The sequence below is a fragment of the Vanellus vanellus genome (assembly GCF_965231255.1).
Source record: "Vanellus vanellus genome assembly, chromosome: 23".
In the NCBI taxonomy this organism is placed as follows: domain Eukaryota; kingdom Metazoa; phylum Chordata; class Aves; order Charadriiformes; family Charadriidae; genus Vanellus; species Vanellus vanellus.
This window is the reverse complement of record NC_138928.1, coordinates 685194-711722: the sequence shown is the minus strand read 5'-3', so window position 1 is coordinate 711722 and position 26529 is coordinate 685194. Positions and strand designations below refer to the sequence as shown.

The window sequence follows — 26529 nt, the reverse complement described above, 5'->3', positions numbered from 1 at the left end:
AGAAGGTTTTGGAGAGGTATTTTGTAGCTACACCATTGACAGATGAATTAATACTGGGCTCCATTCATCCCACATTTCCATGGTGGACAAAGGAGCTGTTATTTTTTGCAACTGCGAGCTCTATTATAGCAGTATTATCACAGCCTTTTCTGCATCTCTGCTGCCACAGTCTTCTCAAGCAGATCTTGCAACAAATTCACCCCTAGTTAGCAAGTCCCCCAGGGCCTGATAGGTTTTTGTGCCATGGATCTCAGCGGATGGAGCAGTTGTTTTTCACTACCACGCTGAAGCCGCAGGGCAGAGGCACAGCTGCAGGTGGCTGCCTGCTCTAACAGGGGGTTGGTACATCCCTCCACGCAGTAGTTAGACACGTCTTGAACATAGAGAACAGAAGCTAAATTCCCACTGGCTCAGGAAATATTTTATTCTTTATATTTTCATTAAAAAATAAACATAGGAAACAAAACCACAGAACACTTGTGTGATAGAAACAAACGCAGAAGGTCAGAGCGTTGGCTGAAAGTGCATAATTAAGTCATGCTACCACGTCCCTGATCCCACCCTGTCCCCCAAGCACGGAGTCAGCAGTAAGCTCAACGAGCAGCACTACACGGAGCCCAGGCACTGCGGGGGCCAAGCTGACGGCGGAGGAGAGCAGAGCCCGTGCTCCCAGAAACGCAGCAAGGCAGGAGACATGCTGAGGAGAGAGCACTCGAGTGAGCCAGTGATGAAGCTCTCACTTGGGGTTCGTGGGGCAGGCGAAGGATAGCTGGTGTAAGATGTGGAGTTACGAGGCAGGGGAATAAACAGCTGAGAACAAAGGGCAAAACCGAAGCCTGGATGTCACTCCAAAACGGCCCTGGAAGCAGAAAAGTCCTAGATAAAAGGAAAATCAACACAATGAACTTGACTGAAAGGCTGATGTGAGTGCGCTGGACAGAGGGCTGTCCAGGGATGAACCCCAGTCACTCACCAGCAAGCTCTACAGGGATAGTAGCAATTGTGTCCCTACTTTCAGGGCCTCAGCCTCTGCAAGGTGTCCTCCCCACAGGGGTGGGAGCAAAGGCACTGCTGCATCACAGCAAGGCTCCTGCTGCCAGAAAATACTGGCTCTGTCAAGCTTTCTGAGGGAAACACGATGTGATGAACCTTGCTGAGCCCCCTGATCAGAGCACAAATGCTGCAGACCTGCTTCTACACCAGGCAACAAGCTCTCCCCCCTGCCCCCTGCAGCCTCAGGCTTTTGGGTCTCAGTAGTTGACAGCTTTAATCTGCGACTCCTTTTGTGTGCAGACCTGCGAGGAACCTGCAGACGCAGCTACAGTGCAGGACCCCCTTACACATGCTCACTCAATTTGGCTCTGCACTGACGTGTGCTTGAGGAGCGTGTTTAAACATTCAGTATGTACAAGATGATTTGAAGCTGGAACATAAGAGCAACTGGATTCACCCTCACACATCCACGTGGCTGAGAGCAACCAAAGGACCTGCGTGGTCCTGCAACGGCTGAAGAGACCACCCAGTTGTATGTACATGTCCTTGGAAGCATTCACCATACTGGCTGATGCCAAGGCTGGGGGCATCTCTGCTCTGCCGATAGACTTAGCCACAGGAACAGCAGAGAATGCAGCTTTTCCTGACCTACTTCACCACCTTTCTCCAGCTTCACACAGAGCCCCCGATTTCAAATGACTGCTGAGATAACACGTTTATGCACATGCTGTAGTCAAAAGCAGCACAGAAAGCTGCTGTCCTGATGCCTATTTCCACAGCATCCACAACTCTCAAGAACAGTCACTGCAAATCGCTTGGGACTCTTCCTCTGGCCGAGACTTTTTAGGATGTTCTTCTTTGTGAGTTCCCTCCAGATCACTTCTCCCGAAGGACGCAGACTCCAGCATCACAGCGCTGCATCCCCAGGGAGGTTACCACTTCCCAGTTGTCAATGATGGGATCGTAGCATTCAATGCTGCTCAGCAGTGAGTTGCCATCGTATCTGCAAGGATAGAAAGTTACAGGTGAGGGATGCTGCTGAAGGAAGAGGTTGAGGTGTTCAGAGCCCTTCCTGGGAGGCTGGACAGCTGCGGACAGCAGGAATGGCCTGAAATGAAACCACTGCATTAGGCTCCCTTTTGCTGTCAGCTGCTGCTCTCCCGCCTATCTTGACCCTGGACCAACACACCGCCTATTTAGGTTGGGCACGGTGACTCTGTGGGCTGTCTCCTCACAAAGCTTGAAATATAAATGCGAGGAGAGGCCACCTGAAACAGTGCAGCTGGCTGCGTCACCTAAACTCACTTCTACCAGCAAACAGACATGCAGGACATCTCCCTCTCCAGCTGCTTACCCGGCGATTGCATACAGCCTTCCCCGCAGCACGGTGGCCCCCACGTAGCAGCGGGGGGTTGTCATGCTTGTTACAGTTGTCCAGGAATCAGTGCGAATATTATAGGCTTCCACGGAGGAGAGATGTGCCGTCCCATCGAACCCACCAACTACATAAATATGGTCATTCAGCAGAGCCACTCCAGCCCCTGGAGAGAGAGAAGGTGGCACAGTTACACCCATGAGCGACACCGTCAGCACCGTGCCCAGGACTCGCTGTTATAAGCCTGAACTAGGTCTGTTCCTCCCTCTTCAGAGGACATTTTCTTATCCTTTGTCTCCAATACGGCACATGAATACCTGTAACTCTACGAAATGCTGCTGAATCTCTGGCGTAAGAGGGACTGAGCAACGCTGCAGCCAGGGCAGCACTAGCAACATGAGATGTTCACTTTGGCTGAACGACACCCCGACCCCTTGAACAGACCAGCCCAAGGCTCGCTCTGCTGGCGGGTACCCAGCTGGGATTCTGTCACCACACAGCCAGGTTTCTCTGGTGTTTCTGGCTCCCTGGTGTTACCCAGCCCCTGGCTGTAGCAAGGAGAATGACACTGCTCCATGTGAAGCTGGAGAAGGTATTTCTTTGACATTGCTCCTCTGGGACGCAGAGAAATGAAAACTGATGTCCACTGCACGGTCACAGAGGCGTAAGTGGCTGAAGCACCTGTCTGAACAGCTGTTGTCACCCACCCCAGTAAAAACAATCAATAATACAGTTGGCCCAAGTGGGAATTTATGACAACAGCAGAAAATATACCTCTGCCAGCCTCCGTTCCTCATCTGCAGCCCCTTTAGGTAAAGCACAAAAGAACAGAGTAAGATAACGATGCCCTTAGTGGCCGTAGGTGCTCTTGCCATCAGCTGCTGCTGTTTCAAGCTGCATCCTGAGAGGAGCCTAAACCCTGTCAGGCTGTTACCATCAATACATAACCATTGCACTGATGAATATCCCGAAGGAAACAAGCCACCTACCCAGAAACTCTTGGGCACCAACCTGTTTCTTCTACAAGTAGGGTATAAAAGATTTTCTGTTCCACTAAATGCAATCTCACTTTCACTGTCTGTCCTTGCTGAGAGCCCCAAAACAGCTGGGAATGGCCAGGCTGCTCTGACGGCCTCTCCAATAGCTTCAGTGAAGAAGACTTTGGCCGAGAAGAGACCAGACCAAGGCCTAATCAGAGAAGTCGGGTCTAGCAATGCAATATGGCCATGGTTTCTGAGGGGTGGGTGGCCCACCTCCAGAACCTGTCCTACGAGATGAAGAGAAACAAGGAGTCAATCTCTATGAATAAAGGCAAGATTACTTTTAGTCCTGGTCTTTCTTGGAATTCAAAGATCTGCATGGAGACGGCTCTAGAAAGTGTGTCAAACCTTTGGGGCAAAGGAAGTCTTACAGAGACCAAGGTCACTAGGATGGACGGACTGGAACTGACAGCAGGATGGAGGCTGCAAGTGCAACTGGTATCTAAGCTACTAGCAGTTTGGGGTGTTTGTACCACAGAGCGGCAGCACAAAATCCTGGGCCAAATCCTGTTCTTGGGCACACCCCTGTTTCAGACCTCAGTGGTCCAGGTCACAGCACTGAGGAAGGAACCCGGCTTGTTCCTGCTGGCTTGTGGCACTGAGAAGCCTGCTCTGCAGGCCGAGGCACTGCTGCCCAAAGCCTCCGAGTCTTGAGGGAAGCTAGCATGGACCTGGGAAATGCTTCTTATAAAAGGCTCTTCCCTCAAACTCTTTGCTTTTGGTCTTGCCCAAAGCCATCTTCTCTGGTGCCCACAACACACCTCTTGGGGAAAGCCACCTCAGCCTTAAGCTTTCTAGAAATCCAGGCAAAGGTCTCGCCTGTTCCCTCTGACATAGGAAAACCCACAGATATTATCACATGCTTGTACGTGGGGGTCTTCCTGGATGTGGAAAGCAACCAACTTCTAAATCAAATCCATTCTTGGCATATGGGAAATACTTTCCAAACCACACTTAACAGGAACAGCCCTGTCACGGGGGTAAATATTTAAAGCTTGGGGTTTTGGTGAATGCCACTGCGGGCACAAGAAAGCTTAAATGTTTTTAGAACAGAGACCAGTTTTAATTGAGTAACCAGCACTTGTCCCTAAACAAGAACACTGCAGCAGAGAACAAACAGAAACAATGCTGCCTAGCCTAATTGTAAAGGACATTTATTGAAAGAACTAGAGAAAAAGCAACTTCAAAAGGGTTTAGAAAGAGGGCCTGTAAGCACAGCAGAACTACTCCATCGAGGATGACAAAGCTGTGGAGGCACCGAGCATCCTGCTCATCCACACGCGGCTGACCAAGGCCATGGTTCCTCGCCAGCACAGCCATGAAGATCTGGGGCAGGTGGCCTGAGGCGCAGTGCGATAGCAGAGGGCCAACACTGGAGCACACAGGAGCTGCAGAAGCCCCACAGGAACTCCTTTGAGAAATGAAGGAGAGCTGAGACAGAAAGTTACTCCAGAAGTAGGATTTGAAGTAGGATTTAAACTATATTTTTCTTCTAGATACAGCTGCCAAACTTAAAGCTCAGATAGGGCACCAAACAGGAAAGACAAACTAAGAGTTGGTGGGGGTAACTGATGTATGACTGCACTCTGTTTCCAGTCATTACCGTAAGACTGTTGGAGCGTGACACTGCTCTGGCAGTGCTGCGCTCTGTGGTACTGCTGCCCCAGGAGCTCATGTCCAGCATTTCAGAGTGCAGGTGGAGGGCCTGCCAGAGCACTCCTGCCTTTGCCGTGTCCTGCGCAGCTGACAAGCACTGACTTAGCAAACTGTCCCATTACCTTACACTATGGTCTGTTCCTTGCTAGCTTTTCTCCAAGCCGTGCACTGTTCCTAGTTAGGGAAGTCACACAAGACTACTTCTCCCTCCCTGTAACCTATAACCCCCCACCATTCCTCTATACACATCTTAGCATGGGATGGAGACATCAGACACGTGAAAATTAATCTTTCTCTTGGGGAGATAAGTCAGCATGTCCTAAAAATCATCCCTTCTCAAAGCCAAACTACCTGCTGGGGTGAGTAAACATCCTCCAGGGCAGCAGGACAAGCCAGCAGTGACTGCTTCCTCAGTGTGGCCCAAAACATTTTGACATCAAGGCACTCTGGGCTCTTACCTGAGCGCTTAGTGGCCATTGGGGTGACATTTGTCCAGTGTCCAGTGTGGGGATCATACCTCTCTACAGAATTCAGTATGTTCAGCCCATCGTAGCCACCTGAAACAAAATACATGGGTCTGACTTCCGGAGAATGTTTTCTGTGTACAGAGCAATAACGTGCTTGGTTCATCCTTAGCACAGCGTCGCACTGCAATTGGCACAACTCACGGTACGCCGGGGCTCGCAGAACAAAGAGTGTCTCTGCAGCTTGCAGTGCCAGACCGACGCCAGCTCAGAGCGAGCTCTGCCCCTGCACTGCACAGGGCTGTGCTGGGAGACAGCATCACCTCTCCAAACCAGTACAACCAGGTTAGCACCGCACTGCCCAAAGCTGCCTCTCAGCATGCTGATGTCAACATAGACGCTATCCTGCTAAAGCTTCCAGACCTGGCGCTGGCTCAGGGTCGGTGTGCTGCAGCCCGCAGCCGCCAGCTGACGCTGTGAGGCTGCACAGTGTAGGCTGGGATGTCTCAAAGAGCTGTTTCACAAGAGGATACCAAGAAATTCATTGTGCAGCTTCAGCAAAGAAGCAGCGTGCTGGCATCTGCCTTGGGGGACAGCATGAGGAAGAAGAATTTGGGAGAGGGAAGTGAAACCCATAAACCAGTGTCTGATATCTGTGACTCGCCAGGAACAGGACTGCAACAAATGTGGGTACAGCACTGGGCCTTCCTTTTCTGGGGCCCAGAAGGTGTATCTACAGAACAAGCTTACTGAAGTCTTCAGAGTGATTTGCCCTCTAGCTCTCACCATATTCACAGCTGGTGTGGGTCTCTGAAAAAGAAACGAGTGCTACAGAAAGGAGCTGGAACACATACAGCTCAGGATACATTTCTGGAGTGCTACAGCCAATGTTGCTTTGTGCGGAGCGGATGCACCCTCTGTCCTGTGACTATCTGCTTCATCTCTAGGGCATTTCAGCCACTGCCCAATCCCTGAAAACCTCAGCTGGCACTGCTCATGCCCCACTCTTCAGCCATCCCTCAAACGTAGCCTGACTGCGGCCAATTTGCTTCTGACCACATTTACTGTAGTTATACGGCAGCTTCAGTCTAAGCCATTGCGATGGTAACGGTGCGAACAGGCTGCATTTGCTGACAGAGCTGTGCAGTGCCCAGGGCAGTGAAATTAAATCTTCTCTTCTAACCTGGACATGACATAATTGGTGCTCCTCACAGACAGCATCTGCGCTGTCATTTCCCTAAAGAGCAAGTATTTGCAGAATGCCTAGAGGTCCCAAGGGCACCTACCGAGGCAGTAGATAACTCCGTTAGCTACAACAAGCCCTGCTCCTTCCCGTGCTGTCTGCATGTCTCCCAGCATACTCCACTGATCAATGTTCGGGTCGTATCGTTCCATACTGGTGTGACGTCGGCTTCCATCAAACCCACCGGAAACATAGATCATGTCTGAAACAATAGACAGAGGTTGGACTCAGCGAGTCAAGTATCAGGCATGTACATGGAGCAAGCCTACAACACGGACTGCAAAGTACAGAAACAGCTACAGATCATGGCACATTTGGAGCCAAGACAAACCCAGCCTCCTCGCCCTAGCTCGCTGCATTAGCCTGCTCACAGACCCAACAAATTAAACAAACATAAAACCCATCTGGCCCTTAAATCTGCTTCTTGCTAATGGATGAAGGAGAACACGCGCACCCCAGTTATTTTTTAAATGCTGCAGAACCTACTGAAACACTGCCGTGCCCAAACCCTGCCTGTCACTAACAGCCTGTCAGCACCTCCCCGAAGTAAAAGTTTACAAGGTAGTAAACATACAGATAGCAAAAGGAAAGAAGATCCAAAAGACATGTCTGGATCATCAAGGTCAGTCCCTTATACTGGATAACTTAATTCATGCAACGCTTTCACAAATCTGTCGTCTTCAAAGCAGCTGCATTTTTAAGAGAATTTTCATTAATCACAGAATCACAGAATTTTCAGAGTTGGAAGGGACCTCTAGAGATCATCCAGCCCCACTCCCCTGCCAAAGCAGGACTGCCCGGAGCACATCGCTCAGGACTGCATCCAGGCGGGTCTTGAAAACCTCCAGAGAAGGGCACTCCACCCCCTCCCTGGGCAGCCTGTGCCAGTGCTCTGCCACCTGAACCGTAAAGAAGTTCTTCCGTGTATTTGAATGGAACTTCCTATGTTCCAACTTGTGCCCATTGCCCCTCATCCTGTCACTGGGAACCATTGAGAAGAGCCTGGCTCCATCCTCCTTCAACCCACCCTTTAGATACTGGTAAGCATTAATAAGGTCTCCCCTCAGCCTTCTCTTCTCCAGGCTAAAGAGTTCCAGCTCTCTCAGCCTTTCCTCATAAGGGAGATGCTCCAAGCCCTCAATCATCTTAGTTGCCCTTCGCTGGACTCGCTCCAGCAGTTCCCTGTCCCTCTTGAACTGGGGAGCCCAGAACTGGACACAGTATTCCAGTTGTGGACTCACCAGTGCAGAGTAGAGGGGGAGAAGGACCTCCTTCACCTACTGGCCACACTCTTCCCTGTGCAGCCCAGGATTCCATTGGCCTCTTTGGCAACAAGGGCACATTGCTGGCTCATGGATAATTTACTGTCTACTAGGACCCCCAGATCCTTCTCCTGAGAACTACTTCCCAGCAGGTCCGCCCCTAACCTATACTGGTGCTTTGCATTCTTCCTCCCCAAGTGCAGGACCTTGCACTTGCTTTTGTTGAACCTCATTAGGTTCTTCTCTGCCCATTAGAATAGATTGTTATCACTCTAAACAAATAATAATTAATATGGATTAAATATTAAGAAGATATTCTAATATAACCATTAAACCAGAATATTCATTAGAGTAACTGCTATTTTAATGGTTAGAAAACTTCCTCTCAATTCCACACCAGCTTTTCCCTGGCTTGTTTATAACCATTTGTTCTTATTCAATTCTTACATTGCCCATTTCCTTCTCATGACAAGTTAAACTCATAGAGAACAATCGTATCCCCTCTTAGGCTTTGCTTTGCCAGCGTAAGCAACCCGAAGTGTTCTGGTTTGCTCAGTAAAGTCATTTTCTTCTTCCAAGTCTGTGCTAAGAACCCTTCTCCGCACAGGCTCCAGTTTCCGCCTCTCTCCAGTGCTGGATAGTTACTGCTGTACTCGGTGTCCTGTGCTCAGTAATACACAACACCGTCACCACCCCAAGAGCTTCCCACTCCATAATCCCTCAGAGTTCCTTTCCTTTGATGCACAGACACATGCCGTAAGAATGAAGCGGAGGCAGAGCTCCTCTCAGGATATGTGGGCAAGTTTTCCACTTCTACATCCAAATGACGAGAAGGCAGAATTTCAGACTCACCTCCTCCCTCGGAGCCATCCCACTCTGCACATACCGGCTCAGGGCGTTTCAGCACAAGAGCTGCACAGGCTGTACCTCTCTGTCAGTACGGTGACCAGGACATACCTCCGAGGGTCGTGGCTCCTGCCAGGCCTCGCCGTACGTTCATCGGTGCCACAGAGTACCAGATACCATCCTCATCTGACGTATAATCCAAGCACTCCACCGAGCTGAGACGAGAGCGACCATCATACCCCCCAATCACATAGATCCGATCATGCAGGGACACTGTAGCAACGTAGCGCCTCTTACGGGTGATGCTCTAAAACAGTGAAAAGAATAAAAAGATCAAGGAGAGGAAATAACACTGATGCGTGGAGACCAAACACTGTTCTTCCATTATTTTTTTTTCTGCTCTTTTGGAAAATGGCCCACTACTGCAGAGGCAAACAGCCCTGGCTAAAACGCTTAAAATGCTGCGTCTGCCGCCTTCTGCCTGTATTCTGTTTCTGCCATGCTCTTTTCTCATGGCCAGGTCTCCTTGCACTAAAATATTCTGCATTAAATGTAATTTATCTTATGCTGCTACTGAATCTTTGATGCATCTCGGAGGTTTGTGTGCCTCCCACTGGCTCCCTGCAGAGACTGTTAACAGGAAAATGTGGAGACTCGGAACATTTGATGAAAATACCTGAAGCTTTTAGCCTCCAATAAAGAACATAATTTTAGGACATCAGGTGATACAGGGTCTTCTGTGATTAGCGGTATTAAAGAAGAGGCAATTCTCCACCATTTCACACAGATAAAGGTGATTTTAAATTTGGGTAGAAATGGTCCTCAGTGCAGGAGTTCCTTCTTTACTATCTCCCGTTATGCTCAGAAACAATGAAACGAGAGAAATCACGCAGCCTGCCTGAAAGCAGGACCGATTATACCGTTCCTATTGACATTTCAATTACCATCACTAACCTTAAAGCTTAACACCTCTTCAATAAGAAACATGATAGCTCTCACTCCCACAACAAAGATGTGGGTCTCTAGGCTCCTCTGATTCAAAATATGACAACCACCTCTTACACGCAGCATACTTAGCAAATCCGCAAACGTGAAGTGGTTTCAGCATTTGCTATGTAAACCTCAGCAACTCTAAAGAATTCATGTCAGAAATTCTAAGCAGAACGCAAAGGACAGCCCAAAGAGGAACGTTACATAGCTGATGCTGCAGGATCAGTGTTTGATCACAGCTTGTTCAACCCCGTGGTGCTCAAAAACGGTCCCTTACTGGCAAGAAACTCCACTCCTGAGTTTTCGGGTCGTATTTCTCCACAACATCAATAGGTGACTGCTGGCTGCCAAAGCCGCCGATCACAAGCAGGACTTCATTAGCTCCTAGAGCAAAGAGGGAGAGCAAAGTCAAGTCAATCCTTTCAACCAAAGGGTCACCTCAAGGGAATCACCTGAAGAAACCCTGAGCCTTCCTCGGTGCAACAAGCTGCCTCTAAATCCCTGTTTTTATCTGAAGCAGGCACCTAACCTGGGGAGCAGTCACTGGCGCTCCCTCTGTCCTCAGCAGAAAGACAAATTCTTCCAGGGTGCGTGGCAGTAAGACTAACGCAGGTGTGTTAGAAGCTGCCTGCTGGAGGGCCGTTCCTCCTAATGTTAGAGGGACTCTGAGAAGACAAGGTGGCTAAGTTAGGTGCTGATGTTGGCTTGATAATACCTTCTTTTGTATTCTTTCTACTTTCCGTCCCCCCCCCCTTCCAAACCTTTTACCACTCCTTGAAAGCTGAAGGAGGATGGCTGCTTCCCTGCAGCCTCCTCACAAAACAGGGCCTTCTCCCCTCGTTTGCAAATGACATCCAGACCAGGTGACACCTTTGTTCACCATTTCACTGAGAAATAACTCAAGCTGACCGATGCCCCCAAAATTAATGAAATATTTGCAAGGGAATTGTCTCTTAAATCTTATGAATTTTATTTCAAATTTGCCTTCCCTCTACTTTCTTTTCTCTGAGATTGTCCCTCAATTTTTCTTCTTTTCTCCTTGAGAGTTAAATAAGACTTGTGAGCTGGAGTTGTAACTTCACTTGTAATGATTGCCTTAGCGGTAGGTTTCTATCACAGTTTGAAAAATAGATGAGCAACCCCTGAATCCTTTGGGCCCTTTCTGCAACAGGGAGTTTTATCAGAGTTTAGAACTGTCCAGCTCTTCATTGCAGAAGGACTGAACACCGAGCAACAAACCGAACACCCGGCATCAAAGATGTAACAAGACGCTGTCTGTCACAAAGCAAAACAGCTTCCACCTCAGCCGAAGCAGAATAATATAAAAAAAATAACTGGGAAGGATTCACAAAAGAGTTCCAACAACAACATGGAAAGCTTCCTGTACAGTATGACAGCTAAAAGTGCGATTGTTTCATTTTATCCCATAGGAAGTTAATCCACAACTCAATCACAGTTACTAAGTGACACATGATAAGAGCGTTGCTGATAGCAGATGGTACTGAATCAATTAAAAAAAGTAGGGCTGAATCCAGAAGGTAGAATCATAGAATCATAGAATCAGTGAGGTTGGAAGGGACCTTTAAGATCATCAAGTCCAACCGTTAACCTACCCTGATAAAAACACCACCACTTCTAAACCATGTCCCTAAGCACCTCATCTACCCTTTTCTTAAACACCTCCATGGATGGTGAATCCACCACCTCTCTGGGCAGCCTATTCCAATGTTTAATAACCCTTTCAGTGAAAAAATGCTTCCTAATATCCAATCTAAACCTGCCCTGACATAACTTGAACCTGTTTCCTCTTGTCCTATCACTTGTCACCAGGGAGAAGAGGTCAGCTCCCATCTCTCTAAAACCTCCTTTCAGGTAGTTGTAGAGGGTGATAAGGTCTCCCCTAAGATGAACCTTAGCAATAAGGTGCACAGCTTTTGCCTATATAATTAAACAATAAAACAGTTTTGTGGTGTCTCCTTTATCAGGTGAAGCACTTCAACTAAGAACAAAATGAAAAGTGTCTTTCTAAAATGACAGGTTGAGCTGAACTGCGTGTCATTGAAACCCATGTGGGATGTTCCCAGAAAAACAGGAGACATGCTGTGGCCTGGACTGTGCTGGAGGTCAAACCACATTGTAATAACGTTCCCTTCAGGCCAAAAAATCTAATCAATATTTCTGACAAACCTAATTTACCCTCCTCCTTTAGTGGACAAACTGCTTTCTGTCCCTTAAAACAGTGTTAATAACAGGAAATGGCTATGAAGGTCCCTCCCCACCACACAGGCAGCAGCACTGGAGAACACGCAGGGAGGTTGGCTTGCAGAAGAGCGGTGAGTGCTGGCACTGATGGCAGGGCCCCGTGAGTGCGCCCGGGATAAAGGCATGGCAGAGACACTCCGGAGAGAGGGAGTCTGAAGATGAGAGAAGGGATGTCAGGTGAGGAACAGCCACAGTCATGAAGAAGCCAGTAAAATACTTTTTTTTTTTTTTTTTCTTCTGCGGGTCATTCCTACTGTTTATGTTGCTCTCAAGTGCTTACAGCCCTAAGTCAAGCATTTTCCCAAGAATTCAGTGACTGTGCTTGGTAGGAGTTACTGAAATAGAGGAAGAAATCATTATTTGATGACACCAAACTGAGTGGGGAAGCGGAGACTAGGGAAGGGAGAGCCACCCTGCAGGAAGACTTGGACAGGCTGGGAGAGTGGGCTAACAAGAACCTTATGACGTTCAACAAGGACAAGTGTAAGGTCTTCCAGGAGTGCAGCACAGGCTGGGATCTACCCGGCTGGGGAGCAGCTCTGTGGAATGGGACCTGGGGGCGCTGGTGAACAACAAGCTCAATACAAGTGAACAGTGTGCTGCTGCAGCAAAGAAAGCCAACAAGATACTGGGGTGCATCAACAGGGGCATCACCAGCAGAAAGGAGTCATTATCCCACTCTGCTCAGTGCTTGTCAGGTCATACCTGGAATAGTGTTCAGTTCTGGTCCCCGCTATATGAAAAAGATGTGGACAGGCTGGAGAGGATCCAGAGAAGGGCCACAAAAACAATCAAAGGACTGGGAAGCCTGCCGTATAAGGAAAGGCTGAGAGAATTGGCTTTGTTCAGCCTTGAGAAAAGAAGGCTTAGGGGAGACCTTACCACCATGTTCCAGTATGTAAAGGGTGGCTGCAAAGAAGGTGGAGACTTCGTTTTTACAAGGAGTCACACAGACAAGACTAGGGGTAATGGGTACAAGTTACTCCCGGGGAGATTTTGATTGGACACAAGAGCAAAATTTTTCGCAATGAGAGCAATCAGCCATTGGAATGATCTCCCCAGGGAAGCGGTGGATTCCCTAACACTGGACACTTTTAAGATTCAGCTGGACAGGGTGCTGGGTCATCTTGTCTTGACTGTGCTTTTGCCAAGACAGGTTGGACCAGGTGATCCTTGAGGCCCCTTCCAACCTGGGATTCTAGGATTCCGTGATTTATTTGCCTTAACAAGACTTGGGGTGGGGGGGTGGGGGGGAGAAGTACCTCTGAAAGGAAAGAGGGACCTCTCCATCTCCCTCCTTGTGCTTTCCCCTCTGAGATTCCCTGTTGAAAACTTATGTTCACTGTAACACAGCTGTCTCTCACCTTGCAGGTCTTTTGGTTTCTGACACTAACATCTGCCTTTTTAGACAGGAGGAAACTCTTCCCACATTTCTTGGACAGCTGCATACTGAGGTGAACATATCTGGAGGTACCAACAACACAGGAAACCGGTTTTATGGTTACAGCAGATGCCTGGGATTAAAGGCAACCAGCTAGTCCCCACATTGCCAGTAAGCAATTGTGCTCTGAAAAAATACGTACCTCTGCCCCTCGTTCCAGTCCCCTTTCTGTACCACTGGGACCAGTGGATTGACAAGTTACTGCTGTGAAACACTTCAGTGCAGTTGAAAGGCACTAGACATGGTGCACAGAATCATAGAATGGTTTAGGTTGGAAAGGACCTTGAAGATCATCGAGTTCCAACCCCCCTGCCATAGGCAGGGACATCTCCCCTCAGCCCAGGTTGCCCAAGGCCACGTCCAGCCTGGCCTTGAACACCTCCGGGGATGGGGCCTCAACAACCTCTCTGGGCCACCTGTTCCAGTGCCTCACCACTCTCAAAGTGAAAAACTTCTTCCTAATGTTCAATCTGAACCTGGGATACCCGCCAATGCCCCGGAACCCCTCAGCGTCCTGTCCTTTGCTGCTCACCTAGACGTGCTCTTGTCCTGGGTCCTTGCATCTGGCTCCGGAGCTCGGGCCGAAGATGAAATTTCTTTGCTTCATCTACAAGGTCTCTGCACTGCAGACTGCATCGTATAAAAGGCTGAGGAAAAACATGAGTCACTGGTACATGCAATGTATTTTAAGATCCCTCATAAGAACTGTCCTAAAGCCAACTCTCATCAGTTCAGACAGCATTAAAATCACTTGTGTGCAGGCTGTGGCTAGTAGTGTCATGGTGCAAATACTGCACGCAAGGAAATGCAAAGTCAACTTAAGACTGGCCTGCAGCTGAAAAGGTATGGCTCAGTTCTACGCGAAGTCTGGCACTGCAGGTTCCATAATGAAAATAACTCCATTGGAAAACTAAGGAAAACCCACTTCTGCTACATTTAAGCCAGCAGAAGCACGTCCGAGAGGGGGGACTGGAAGTGAAACTACACTTGAAATCAGTTTGGCCGGATCTGCTCCACATAACTCCCAGCATGCACCTGCCATCAAAGAAGAAACAAGCAGCACAACACAACGAGGCAGCTTAGCTGGATTCTATTAGCTTGATCCCTGTGCAAATGGGATGCGGAGCTATGAAGAGACTACGGAAACAGCAAGGTCTTTTTTAAAAGAAGCAGGGGGCACTGCAGCCCAAGGACAGCCTCAGCTCCCCCTTGCATAATGCCATGGACCAACCTCCCCTGAACGTTCAGTGTTCAGTCCCCTCTGGTTGGTTGGCGCCATATGCTGCTGCAATAAGATAAGATTTATTTTTCCAATTTCTTGGTGCTTGTGCAAGGCCAGGGTGTTCAGAGCAGATGATGCCACACAGGGCCAACACTCTTCTCTCCATGCTGCCCCGAGATGATGATGTCCTACCAGTGTGTGTCACTTCCAGACTGGAGAGGCCATTCTGTGCAGTAAGAAAGCTGAGGCCCGGTATGCACACTGTCCATAAGCTGGTTTTGGAACAGATCTAATTGTTTTGGTACCAGTCCCTTTCACGTTAGCGTCAATGTCAGCTTAAGGTGGACCATAACAATCTGACTAAACTCATTTTAGCTTTGGCACAACTTAACTGCCTGCTAGCTGCACTTATTTAAGAACATCCGTAAAAGGCAGCTATATCACATTAGAGATCAGTGTTGCTAAATCAGCCATTTCTCTACGTAGAGAAGTCTGTCATTCAACATTCTGCACCTGTCAGGTGACAACGGCTAGTAACACCTCACATCACCATCAAACCAGAGTGCTGGTTTGAACTTCTCCGTGCCTTCCTGTCAAACCTTGCATGGGGTCATCATCACGTCCAGTTGGGGATTAAACTTCCATTGCAAAAGCTTTGTTATCTTTTATCATCATCCCCATTTTGGTTTGATTCCGCAACACCCCAGCCACACAAAGAAGCAGCCTTAGATATGGCTCTGACTTGTGTGCTGGCCCTGGACATACACAGCTGCTGTCCTCATTCAAAGGTACATGCTTGCCAGCTGCACCTAAACCAACTTCTGAGGAGCCGTTTCCTCCCTCGGATCGCATGCCAGCAGCCTTCAGCCTAGAGAAGGAGAGCTGCTAGCGCTTACGAATGGAAGGCAGAAAGCACTTGTTAGAAAACTGTAACAGATGACAACAGAAAGGCGCTACGTATATCAGGAGATAACTGAATAATTGCTCTGGATGGGGCACCCTCTCAGCTGAAAAGTAGGATGCTGTAACTGCTGGCACAGCAAACTACTTCTGAGTGAATCAGTGGGCACTCCAGCTGAACAGGGACAACTCCATAGTGTCAGCATCAAAAAGCATCAGCAGAGAAAGCAGCTATTAACATGTTCTGTTAGGACAGCAGGAGTTCAACCAGAGAACACGGCAATCACACAAACACTGGCTCCCAGCTGTTCTGTGTCCACGGACCCGGGCTGCCGATACCTCGGTGTCGATGACGTCTGTGATGTAGCGGGGCGTGAGGAGCGGCATGCGCACGTACTGCAGCAGTTCTGGCAGCGATGCTTCCCGTTCTTTTTTCGAGTGCTTCACCCAGTTTATGACTGCCTCAAAAACTGGCTCTTCAGAGTCCACCTGGAAAGAGGAGGCACACGCGGATCAGACTGCAGGGTAATCTTTCGGCAACTGCTGTGGAACAGACAACTTCCAGGCTGTTGACACTGCTTGACAGCTAGCAAGAGAGCAGGACATTTCAAGTAAGAGTCTGTTACGGAAATTCCCTTGAGCTGTATTTACAAGCACTATGAAATTTCCTCATTTTATTTTCCTTAGAACTGTATTTGTTTTTTCTTTACAGCTAAGATCAACAAGTGCCAGAAAAGAGAGCTTTATCGTATGCAGCAGTGCGAGAAGCTGTGAGGGGGCCACCACTTGTGAGAGAGCCCAGTGACAGGCAGTAACTGGCAGGGCAGCTCCCCTGACTTCTCAGCGGAGCAGGAGTTACTGTCCTGCAAAATGCAAAGTGCCATCGTAAAGATGATCAGAATCATCTTCCTTTTTACAGAGCAGTGTCTCGGTTAACCTCTTGCAGACCTGTGCCCACACGCGGCCCCTTTAACACCTGAGCCATACCAGGTACATTTAAGGGTTTTTATTTCAATCCACATTTAAGAAACTATAAACAACTGGATTTCAGAGTGGAGAACCTGAGGGTGAGAATGTTACTGTTCCGACTAGTTTATTTCTCTCTCCGCCTAGGACCAGTGCATGCTGGTGCTTACACCACTTCCAGAGATTATACTGACTAAACTGCCTAAATTTGATACTTTTAAAGAACCTCAGGTGCTTTCGACAACTTTACAAACACAGCAGCTCCTGTGCACACTAAGCACAGCTGTGCAAATTCATCTATGATGACCAAAAAGTGAAAGAATTGTAAAAAGCCCTATTATATATTATTTAGGACTGGTTTTCTTTTTGCACATCTTCAGATCATCCAACGCAAAAGCAAATCAGACATGAATTTATTATCATAAGGTCTGTTAACTGTTATTAAATATGAAGATAAAAGGAGATACTGTAATAAGAGGATTGAGCCGTCCCACCGATATATGACTGGTCCACTTTGAAGTTCAGTTTGAAGCTGTCTGTTGCAGAATGTTCTGAAGCAGGGAGCCACAGAGGTTAATTACATAAGGCGATTCTTCCAAGCCATTGATTTATATTTGCTACAATGTAATTCAAAATGGCCTCTTTCTATTTGGATTACAGGGAAAGGATAATCAGAGCTCACAAAAGGAGAGCAGAGTACTTCATTGTTTCCAATTTTCCCTACCTTCTCTTTAAATGCAATAATCCCACATCGTTTTATTCCCTCCTGAACTGTCTGTCCTCTGATAATATTTAACATTTTGTTGTTTGTGAAATAATTTCTGTTTTCTGACAAACGATGAGCAACATGAAACACGGCATCACAGTGAGGACGTGCCATTACACTTCTCAAACGGCCAGGGGATTTTCTGAGTACCCTCTGATACAGCACATCACCTCTGCATTGGCACAGCGCTGGATATGCTCCCTTCCCCTTCTTAAGGTATTAAGAGTGAATGCACACCTCACTGTGTTCATGCAAGGCCTGAATCAGTCCTTCCAATCCACAATTACTTTTACTTCGCCTGTGTGGATTGTCTGGTTAGTTTGGCTGAGTCGTCCTCAAGTTCCTCGTTATTTCCTCTTCGCTGCCCAGAAGCATTATGTCAGTACTCGCCACAACCCACATCAGCTCAAACCCTCACAGCATTAAAGCTGCGGCTTGTTAAACACCAAACACACTCAGCCTTTCTCCACTGCCGATCTCAGCCTGTGCCAGGGTCTTTCACTGCTATCTTGCACGCTCTTTGTCAAGCGGACTTATTAACAAGAGGATGTCGGCTTGGCTGAAGGCCACTTTCAAGGCATACATCAAGAATTCTCCTCTGGCTACCCCTGTAATGGCTTTTCAGGAATTCCACCAGAGATATCGTTTACATCCGTTTGCTTCTAAGATCACTGAATCGTGAATCACTGAATAGCAATTGCTTCAATCACTTCTTTTACAACAGAAGCAAACATCAACTCTCAACAAAGTCCATCTCAATAAAAAAAAAAAAACAAGTGCCCTCCCTGTTATCAAGGAATATTCAACTTATTTCAATTCTCAAGAACACACATATTCATAGAAAATTCAGAAAAAAAGGATTTTACGGGTTTCAGCCAAATAGTAAATCCTCCAGACGCCAACCTTAAGGGAACAAAATCTGCATATGACTCCCTGAAGAGTCAGGCTACCTTGCACCATCATGCATTCTGCTGCTTGTAAAAGTAGAGGACATCTAAACGCCTGGGATGACACATGCATTCCTTGTGCTGCTTAGTAGCACGCAAAGGTCTACAAATAGAAGTTAAAGTCTTGAGGGTATTTCTGAAATGTAGGCATTGAGACAACTTGTCTTTGTGACCTCTGAAAGCTCCTCCAGGGAAAGGAGGAAACAAGGGAACAAGAACTACGCAGAGGTAACTAACTGTGACTGCCTCACTTGCAGGAAACACTTGTGTGACAACGAATTCTTACATTAAAGTTATATGTTACTGATCAATTTCAGATTACGTGGCTAAAAAAATTAGAATAAGCTTCTTGGAAATTAAATTTCAAATTCAGGAACTGTGTGAGAAGTCCACCTTAGACGTATGGACTAATTTCTGACTGGTTTCAACGTTTTACTTTAACGCTTGCACAGTAACGGTACTTTTCAGGTTTTACCTGAATTTCATCACACTTGATGAGCTTTTCAACCTCTTCTTGATTTAAGAGGATAAACTCTTCATGCTGAACCACCTCTGGAAAATGTTTCTGGCTGAAGACCTCTGCAGCTTGCATTAGATCAACACAATTGTGTGTCTCAGCAAAATCCCGAATGCCCAAACAATTTGATGGATCCAGCTGGCTTTCTAGAAACTCACAGCAAGCTTGTTTCACACCTACGGAAAATTGGAGGGGTGAATGAACACTGCATGCTTACTATCAATGCACTGCTTTGGAAAGGGCTTCAGAAAAGAAAGTTCTAAACAGTAATGAAAATCCAACTCAAAATAACAAGCTTAAAAATACTACAGAAACACACACATGCAAATATTTCTTTGGAGGGACATGAAAACACTATGCAGTAGACCATGTGTTTGGGCTGTTTTGATCTCTGGCTATTCTACTTAAATGCAAAAATTAAATAAATCTGATACTAGGAAAAGACTCAAATGTGAGTTGTAGTCAGCTTCATGGATTATAAACAAAAAACGTACATGCTAGTGGATATGGCTACCAGATTTCTAGTTTTTCTCCAATGTCTTTTTGATAGTTGCCTGGGATTTAGGATAATTACCTGGGCTAGCTCCATAGGTGCACATGCAATGACATCAGCCAGTTTGTTACGACCCAGACATGCTATGATGGTACGTCAAATGACATCAAGGATTTGCTTATTATTATAAATCGACTGAGCTGTAACATGCTAAACATATTGTGTGCTATACAGCCCACAGTTCCTCCTGGGAATTCTCACGCAGAAATACAGTAGCCCAAAGCATGGAACAGTAACCTGTTTCATCCTCTTTTTTTTTTTTTTCCCACTGAAGTCAGTTCCTCAACCAGTAAGACCACAGCGCACAAGACAACAGAAGTTTGACATAATTACTTATAAAATATCACACCTCCCACAATCAGTCTTCCATTCACCAAAGGTCAGACAAACCACATCTCTGAACAGCAGCGATTGTGCAATTTGTGCTGATACCTGGCAATTACCTTTCAGCTGAAGCAGACATGCCGCTGGGAGCAATTCTTGGACGTTTTCTACTGTCACGTGAACAGTTTCTGTATACACAAAGTCTAGGAGGATTTCCATGGTGGAGGCTGTCAGTCCCTGGATATCTACATAGGGTTTATCTTTCTCTGAGAGCTGTAAATTAGAAGGGACATAAAGGTTTATTTTTCAGTAATGTGATCAAAAAGCCAACAACACTCAGCAGTTCTTAAAAACGTGATCTGTCTGAAAGGTTTCAACAGAGATTTGTCCTTTCTCTTCTTGCGCTCACTGGAAGAATAAGGGGATGGAGGGAATTTCCCTACAGAATTTCCCTACACTTACAGGGTGAGTGAGAGAGACAAAGTTCATTATGGACTGGGAGGACAGCTAAATCGTATTGTAAAACGAGCGAGCTGAGATTAGAGATAGTAGAAATTACATGTGTCATTTGTGCAAGACAACTAAGCTCTCTCTGTCATGGAGTAACTCCCAGCTTTACTACAAGGAACAGTCCAGGGGGTTCCTCCCTGGGCTGGACGTGTATGACATGCTGCAGTTTACATGGAGTCTCTACCTCACCACTCTGCTCTAAAACCAACCCAAATACAATTTTTTTCCTAACTGTTCAATTCCTGATCCATTCTGCAAGCTTATGCTGAAGGTCCCTAAAAAGAATGACTATTTCCAGGCCAGAAAGTTCCAAGTTAATGGTTACTTGTTTTAGCTTAAACATTTGAAATTAAAATGATAGTACATACAGTGATGGTACTTACACAATCCTAACTTTATCCCCTGACTGTTTTATCCCCTCTAAGATATATCATTTTGCAATAATTATTTTTTCCAAGGGATGTTACTCTCCCAACAGTCAATCTTTGCGAACAGTAAATTCTGCGAATCCACCAAATTTGCACCTCTGTAGGTACAAAACTGAGATTATATTTCACAAAGCATCAGCTTTGTAGTTTAAGGCACCCATCCCAAAGCTGCTGGCACAGCATCTGATGATTCATGAACAATGGGCTAGCAGGTGGACTCACTTATCACGCCCTGCACATAGCTGCAAGCTCTTGTCAGCATGACGGGACCTCAACAGAAGGATGTCTCCACGCAGCACGCTGTAAACCCAACCTTTTTTCCCCATGGCTTTTGAAGAAGTAGTCAGCATCAGTGCAAGCACGATTCGGATGAAAGCCCTTGACTTTTCTTGCCAAGAATGAGACTGAAGTTGGTTATAGACAGATTGAGCAGAGACTTGGTGAACTGAAAGCAGGATCAAAGCACGATCACTTGGCTTAGAATCTGCCACAGTTGGGGGGAAAGGAGATGATACAAAAGTAGAGAAAATAAGAGCAGTCAAGGATATTCCTACAGAGGCATTTGATGACACAGCAGCAGAAGGGAAGAAATGTCTCTGCTGAGACTGAGCCTGTGCTGCAGAGAGATACGCTTCACAGTAGAGAAAGAAGCGCCAGAGATAATGGTGATACTCGAAGGAATCTGAGGGAAGAGGCCTTTCAAGTCTGTTGACACAGTGAACAAACTTTATGGCATCCAGAGTCAGAAAGGAACAGCAAATTACCTTGTCTGACCTGCTGTATGACAGGCCATACACGGCATTTAGAAGCTAAAATGAGTTCCTAACGTGGGCTACACAAAACATCCCCAAAACAAGACTGAGCTGCTTGGTACCACAGATAAAGGACACAGACGTCACCAAAGGTCAGAACTGATCAGACAAGATGTTCGTATGAGTCCAACAAGCAAACGGAGATGTAGGCTGTACGTACTTAGAAAAAAGAGGACAAGAAGTTACAAACATCTATTGACAGGAGATTACAAGGGCATGGGACCTCCTGGTAATGGATTACACTGCATCAGGCAGAAGCTGTAGACATGTGTTCTTCACAGATCAGCCTGGAGGTGGTAAAGAAGCTCCTGTCCCCACAACCAATATTCAACAATCAATAATCAGCCATATATACTGTTGACCAAAACACAAACCATGGGGACAACACTAACACTACAGAGATGATCACCTCCTGCTTCCCTCGTACTTTGGCTGCACTCCACTACGTGGTTGTTATTTGGCTCGCTGCTTACTCATGTGCTAAGATTGCTTGGAAGGAAGAAAATACTTCAAATAACTTCACACAATGTATGTGACGCAGAATAACTTGGGATCCTAGCATCATACCTTCTTTAAGGATCTCAGAGTGGGGAGTATTTGATTGTGAACATCCCGTGAAGACTCTGAGCTGTAGCTCCAGACTGCATACGCAGTGTTAGAGAACTGTATACGGTGCTTAGCGCTGTGCTGTGGGGACAGAGAGAGTCCCTCTTTTATCAATACAGCCACATATTTGGACTCAGAAGCGATGCAAAATTACGGTCAATGCTAATCAAAACACAGTACAAGTAGCTTTCCTTTCGCAGGTGTTTAGTGGTATGAGACATATCTCTGCATCTCTGCTGCTAGAATTTTAGATTAGTTTGTTGTTTAATATCAGAGTTCTGCTAACCAGCAGGAAGTATAAGCAATACGGGACTGATACTCCCTAATACAAGCACATTTCTAACATGTCATAAAAAGCATGCAGCAGTGCAGATCCAGAAATCAACTGGACCATCCAAGAAAACACATTCCCGCAGTTAAGGAGAGTCACTTGGAGACATCAGGAGTTTTACCCCAGGATGCCCAAGGGGCTGAGAGCCTTAAGGCAAGGGCTGCAGGTCATAGCTCTGTTGAGAAACGTAACGTTACTGTCTCCTACTCCATCCATAAATCATGCAACTCACTCTGCAGGAGAATGGGCCTAAAATTTTGGAACCACTTTCTTATTCAAAGCCGCTTCTTGTTTTAGTCTTCACTAATGCAGATACACAAAAGTACATTGTAATAAACCGCTCCAACTTCTTCTCACCTACAGGGGAAAAGAAATGCTGGTATGACAGTGCTAATATGTGGCTCACTGCATTCTGGAAGGCGTCACAGTACAGTAAGAACCTGGAAACAGAATTTGTTTATTTTCAGAATAAGAAGAGTATTTCTCCATGTTCTAGGGAAAAAAAACAACAACCCAACTTAAATTTCTAGAACATATCCTGCAAGAGAAAGCAGACTAGTTTTTTTCTGAGGTGGAGCCAATGATCAGCTTTTAATGTATTCTAAATTATGCAAAACTAGGATCCAGGGGAGCATTTGCTAAAACTGCTCCTCAATTTTCACTACGAGGAAGAACCCTGTAGGTAATACTGATGGGCTTTTCAGTTTTCCCACACTACTCAGCACACGGGCAGAGAAAAGTGTTGTCAAAAGCCAGGGACTGAACAGGTGATCAGTGGCGTCTCCTCATTCTGGAAAATGGGAACAGAAAAGGGGAAGAAATTAATACTAAGTAAGATTGAGAACTTTCTAAAGTAAATGTTAAAGTCAGAAGTGGGAGAAGGAAGGAAACTAGAGACACAGGGATTGGCAAACGCAGTTCTTTTATGATGATAATCTCTGATGACAGTCTCAGTGCTACACTGGCCACGCACAGATGGAACGTCACGAATGACAGTGGGCAGAGCCCAGGGATCAGTTCTGAGCAAAGCCCTGTGTAGGCCAAGTCTGACAACAGCCACACATTGCAGCTAGCCAAGCAGTCCCCAAATCCGCAGGGGGCGAGCGATGAAATGAAAAGGAAGCCCTCGCAGAGGCTGCTAGCCCGTTATGCAATCCGGCATTTTGAGTTCCCTCAAGTTACAGCCATGGCCAAAACACGCTGTACCCACAAGTGTTTGGAGAGCAACCAAAAGCTGTCCCTTTATGCTCACCAACATACTTGTCATTGACACACATAGGAAGCAGGTCCACTTTGAGGCTTACCAAGCTGCCATTTCCTGGAAAGAACGCTCTCCCACAAACACTCGGTAATTGTGTGTGCCGCTTGGCAGGTTTGTCATTTTGGGGTTTCCATACGAAAAAGCAAATTTGGAAGAAATACAAACTAAGCAAAAGAAGTAAAACCCTTAAAGCAGTGGCAATTTGGGAGTGTGAGAGATCGAGCAGTCATGCTCACTGGGCACTGGATGCACTTATTTTTCTAGGAAGAATTACATCTCCGAATTAAGGTCACTACAATGTTACAGTTAAAATGAGAGTATAAAGAAGGAAAGAGAGACAATCTCAGTTTAGATCCAAAGTATACCGATCCTCAGCCTTTGTTCGCCGCCACAAAGAACGTTCTGTAGCACACAGAATGATCAGATCTCTGTAGACTGCCTCAATAAAGTCCAGGAAGCCAAAAGCATTGACAGGAACACAGACAGGAACACAAAGAAGCAGAGGCAGTCTGCTATGCTGCTGTGCACCTTGAAGCTATTGGGAAACACAGAACTTCAGCCTCCAGGGACTAAATTTGCTTTGTGCATTATTTTTTTTAATTACATTTCCTTTGTGCAGAGAAAGAGCATAAACCCGACAAATTTACAAATTTCATGAAGATATGGACAGAATACATGTGGCCAGTCCACCTATGTCTATTTTTGGTTGCTTTGCACAGAACTATGAAAACCAAGACACCTGCTCACCCGACACAGCACTGAAAGGAGTAGGCAGACAGACAGCTCTGCCAACAGTGTTCATTGCTGGATAAAACAAAGAAGAAAATTATTCTCTCCTGCAATGACTACTGGGCTAGCAGGGAGGTCTTTAGGACCTTTGAGCTACTTCGTAATTTTTCTCCCCGCTAATGGGGAAGTTGCTAGGATAAGGAAAGCATCTTCTGTAAGAAAAAGCCACAAAGATTGATTCAAACTTACACAAGACAAAGCCAGGCAAAGCATCTCCTATCTAACAATATGAACGAGTGGTAGCTTTAGCTCAAATATTACCTTTCAGTGATTTCAAAAAAATAGCATGCAGGTAGCGCGAGTCAATACAGTAAGTACTGTGAGAGCAAAGGTCCTCACGAGCGAGATTTGCCGAGCACAGCACCAGGGGCTGACAGCCTCCCCCCAGGCTCAGTGCCAGAGCTTACATCCTCTTCGCCAGAGCAACAGCACAGCCCGACACGTACCAGCTGATCCACCAGTGCGCAACAGAGACCAGAACATGAGCTAAATACCCTCCATTTCAGTTTTAAAGGGCTGCCTTAATTCACCACCCGGTCTAAGACACACACCACGGCTCATGCAGCTTTGCGCTAGGGCTGGTACCCTCGGCAAGAAAGATGCCCAGAAGCATGAAGACCATAAAACACCGCTAGAAAAATCAGTAAATGTATCAGAGCCTTCCTGTTTGCCAGCTCAGCCTGGCAGCTCTCTGGTGCACAGGTTGGTCACGCAGCTGACAATGACTCAGGACCACGGTCCCAGCTGCAGCCTCTAACTCCCACCATGCCACGACAAAGGGCTCTGGGGCCACCATGAGGAGACCTAGAATCACCATGAGGGGATGCCAGGTCACCAGGAGAGGATCCAGAGAGCTCCAGACTCACCGTGAGGGGATCCTGGGCCACCATGAAGGGCTCCAGATAAACCCAGGGCCACCATGGAGGGGACGCAGGGCCACCATGGGGGAATCTAGAGCCACCACAGGGGGATCCAGGGCCACCACGGGGGGATCCTGGGCCACCACGGGGTGGGGGATCCTGGGCCACCATAGGGGGATCCTAGGCCACCACGAGGGGATCCAGGCCCAGCTGCTGAGCAGCTTGACAGAGAGCAGCCCAAGCATGGGGCAGCCCTGCCTCCTCCACCCACAGAACACCCAGGCCGGGCGTCAGCCCGCGGTCTTGGGGCGCACCGACCTCGCTGGTGAACATGGCGCAGAAGTAGTCGCTGCAGGCGGCCAGGACGATGCGGTGGGCCGGGAAGTCCTTGTGCTCCACGCGGAGGGTGACATCGCAGAGAGTGTTGCTCTTCCGCAGGGCGTTCATGGCGTTGAGGATGGACTTGGCGTGCGAGTTGGTCATGATGTCCTTGGGGGGGGCCATGGCGCCCGGCACCTGCGGGCACAGCCAGCACGGCCACATGTCACGGCCCGCCCGCCGCGCCGCCAGGGGGCGCCCTCCCGCCGCGCCGCGCCGCCCCTCCCTCCCTCCCTCTCTCCCTGCCCCGCCCGGGTCGCCCCCGCCCCGCGCCGCCCCGGCGACCGCGGGACGCCCGCAGCCCCGCGGTCCTCCTTCCCCCCCCCTCCGCTGCCCCACGCCCCGAACGGCGGCCGCGCCGCCCGGCCGGGACGGAATGGCCCGGCCGCACTCACCGCCGCGGGGAGAGGCCCCGGCCCGCGCACCTCGCCTCCCCCCCTCCCTTCCCTCTCCCCGCGCGGCGCGCTCCGATGGCGTCATTACGCCGCGCCGAGGGGCCGCGCTACCCCGCCCAGGGTGCCTCGCGGTTGCCGGGCAACGGGCTCCGGCCGCCGCCTGGGCCCGGACAGGCACAGCCCCCCCCCCAGCGCCGGACTCCGCCGGGCACCGGCCCGGCCCGGCCCGGCCCGGCCCTCCCGCACGGAAGCGGTGCCGAGCGTGACCCCGGAGCGGCGGGGGCGGCTCGGGCTTGGTCAGGTCTGGGGAAGTTCGAGAAGGCCAATGGAACCCGGGGGTGCATCAAGCAGAGTGTGGCCAGCAGGTGGAGGGAGGTCATCCTCCCCCTCTG

General features: G+C 47.9%; 1 protein-coding gene across 2 annotated transcripts; it reads right to left on the bottom strand.

Annotated features, from left to right (window-relative positions):
• Positions 1–406: 406 nt before the first annotated feature.
• KLHL12 (kelch like family member 12) lies at positions 407–25923 on the bottom strand. Of its 2 annotated transcripts, XM_082494492.1 has the most exons (11): positions 25683–25923; positions 19887–20040; positions 18849–19066; positions 16034–16183; positions 14105–14219; positions 10147–10253; positions 8991–9186; positions 6815–6973; positions 5523–5621; positions 2348–2534; positions 407–1996 (listed from the first exon to the last, which is right to left on the bottom strand). In XM_082494492.1, the coding sequence occupies exons 1-11, from the start codon at positions 25905–25907 to the stop codon at positions 1870–1872; spliced, it is 1737 nt and encodes a 578-aa protein (XP_082350618.1). In that variant the 5' UTR covers positions 25908–25923; the 3' UTR covers positions 407–1869. The 2 variants fall into 2 exon arrangements, with proteins under 2 accessions (XP_082350618.1, XP_082350619.1); XM_082494493.1 differs by lacking the exons at positions 407–1996; positions 2348–2534 and adding an exon at positions 4566–4819.
• Positions 25924–26529: the final 606 nt, after the last annotated feature.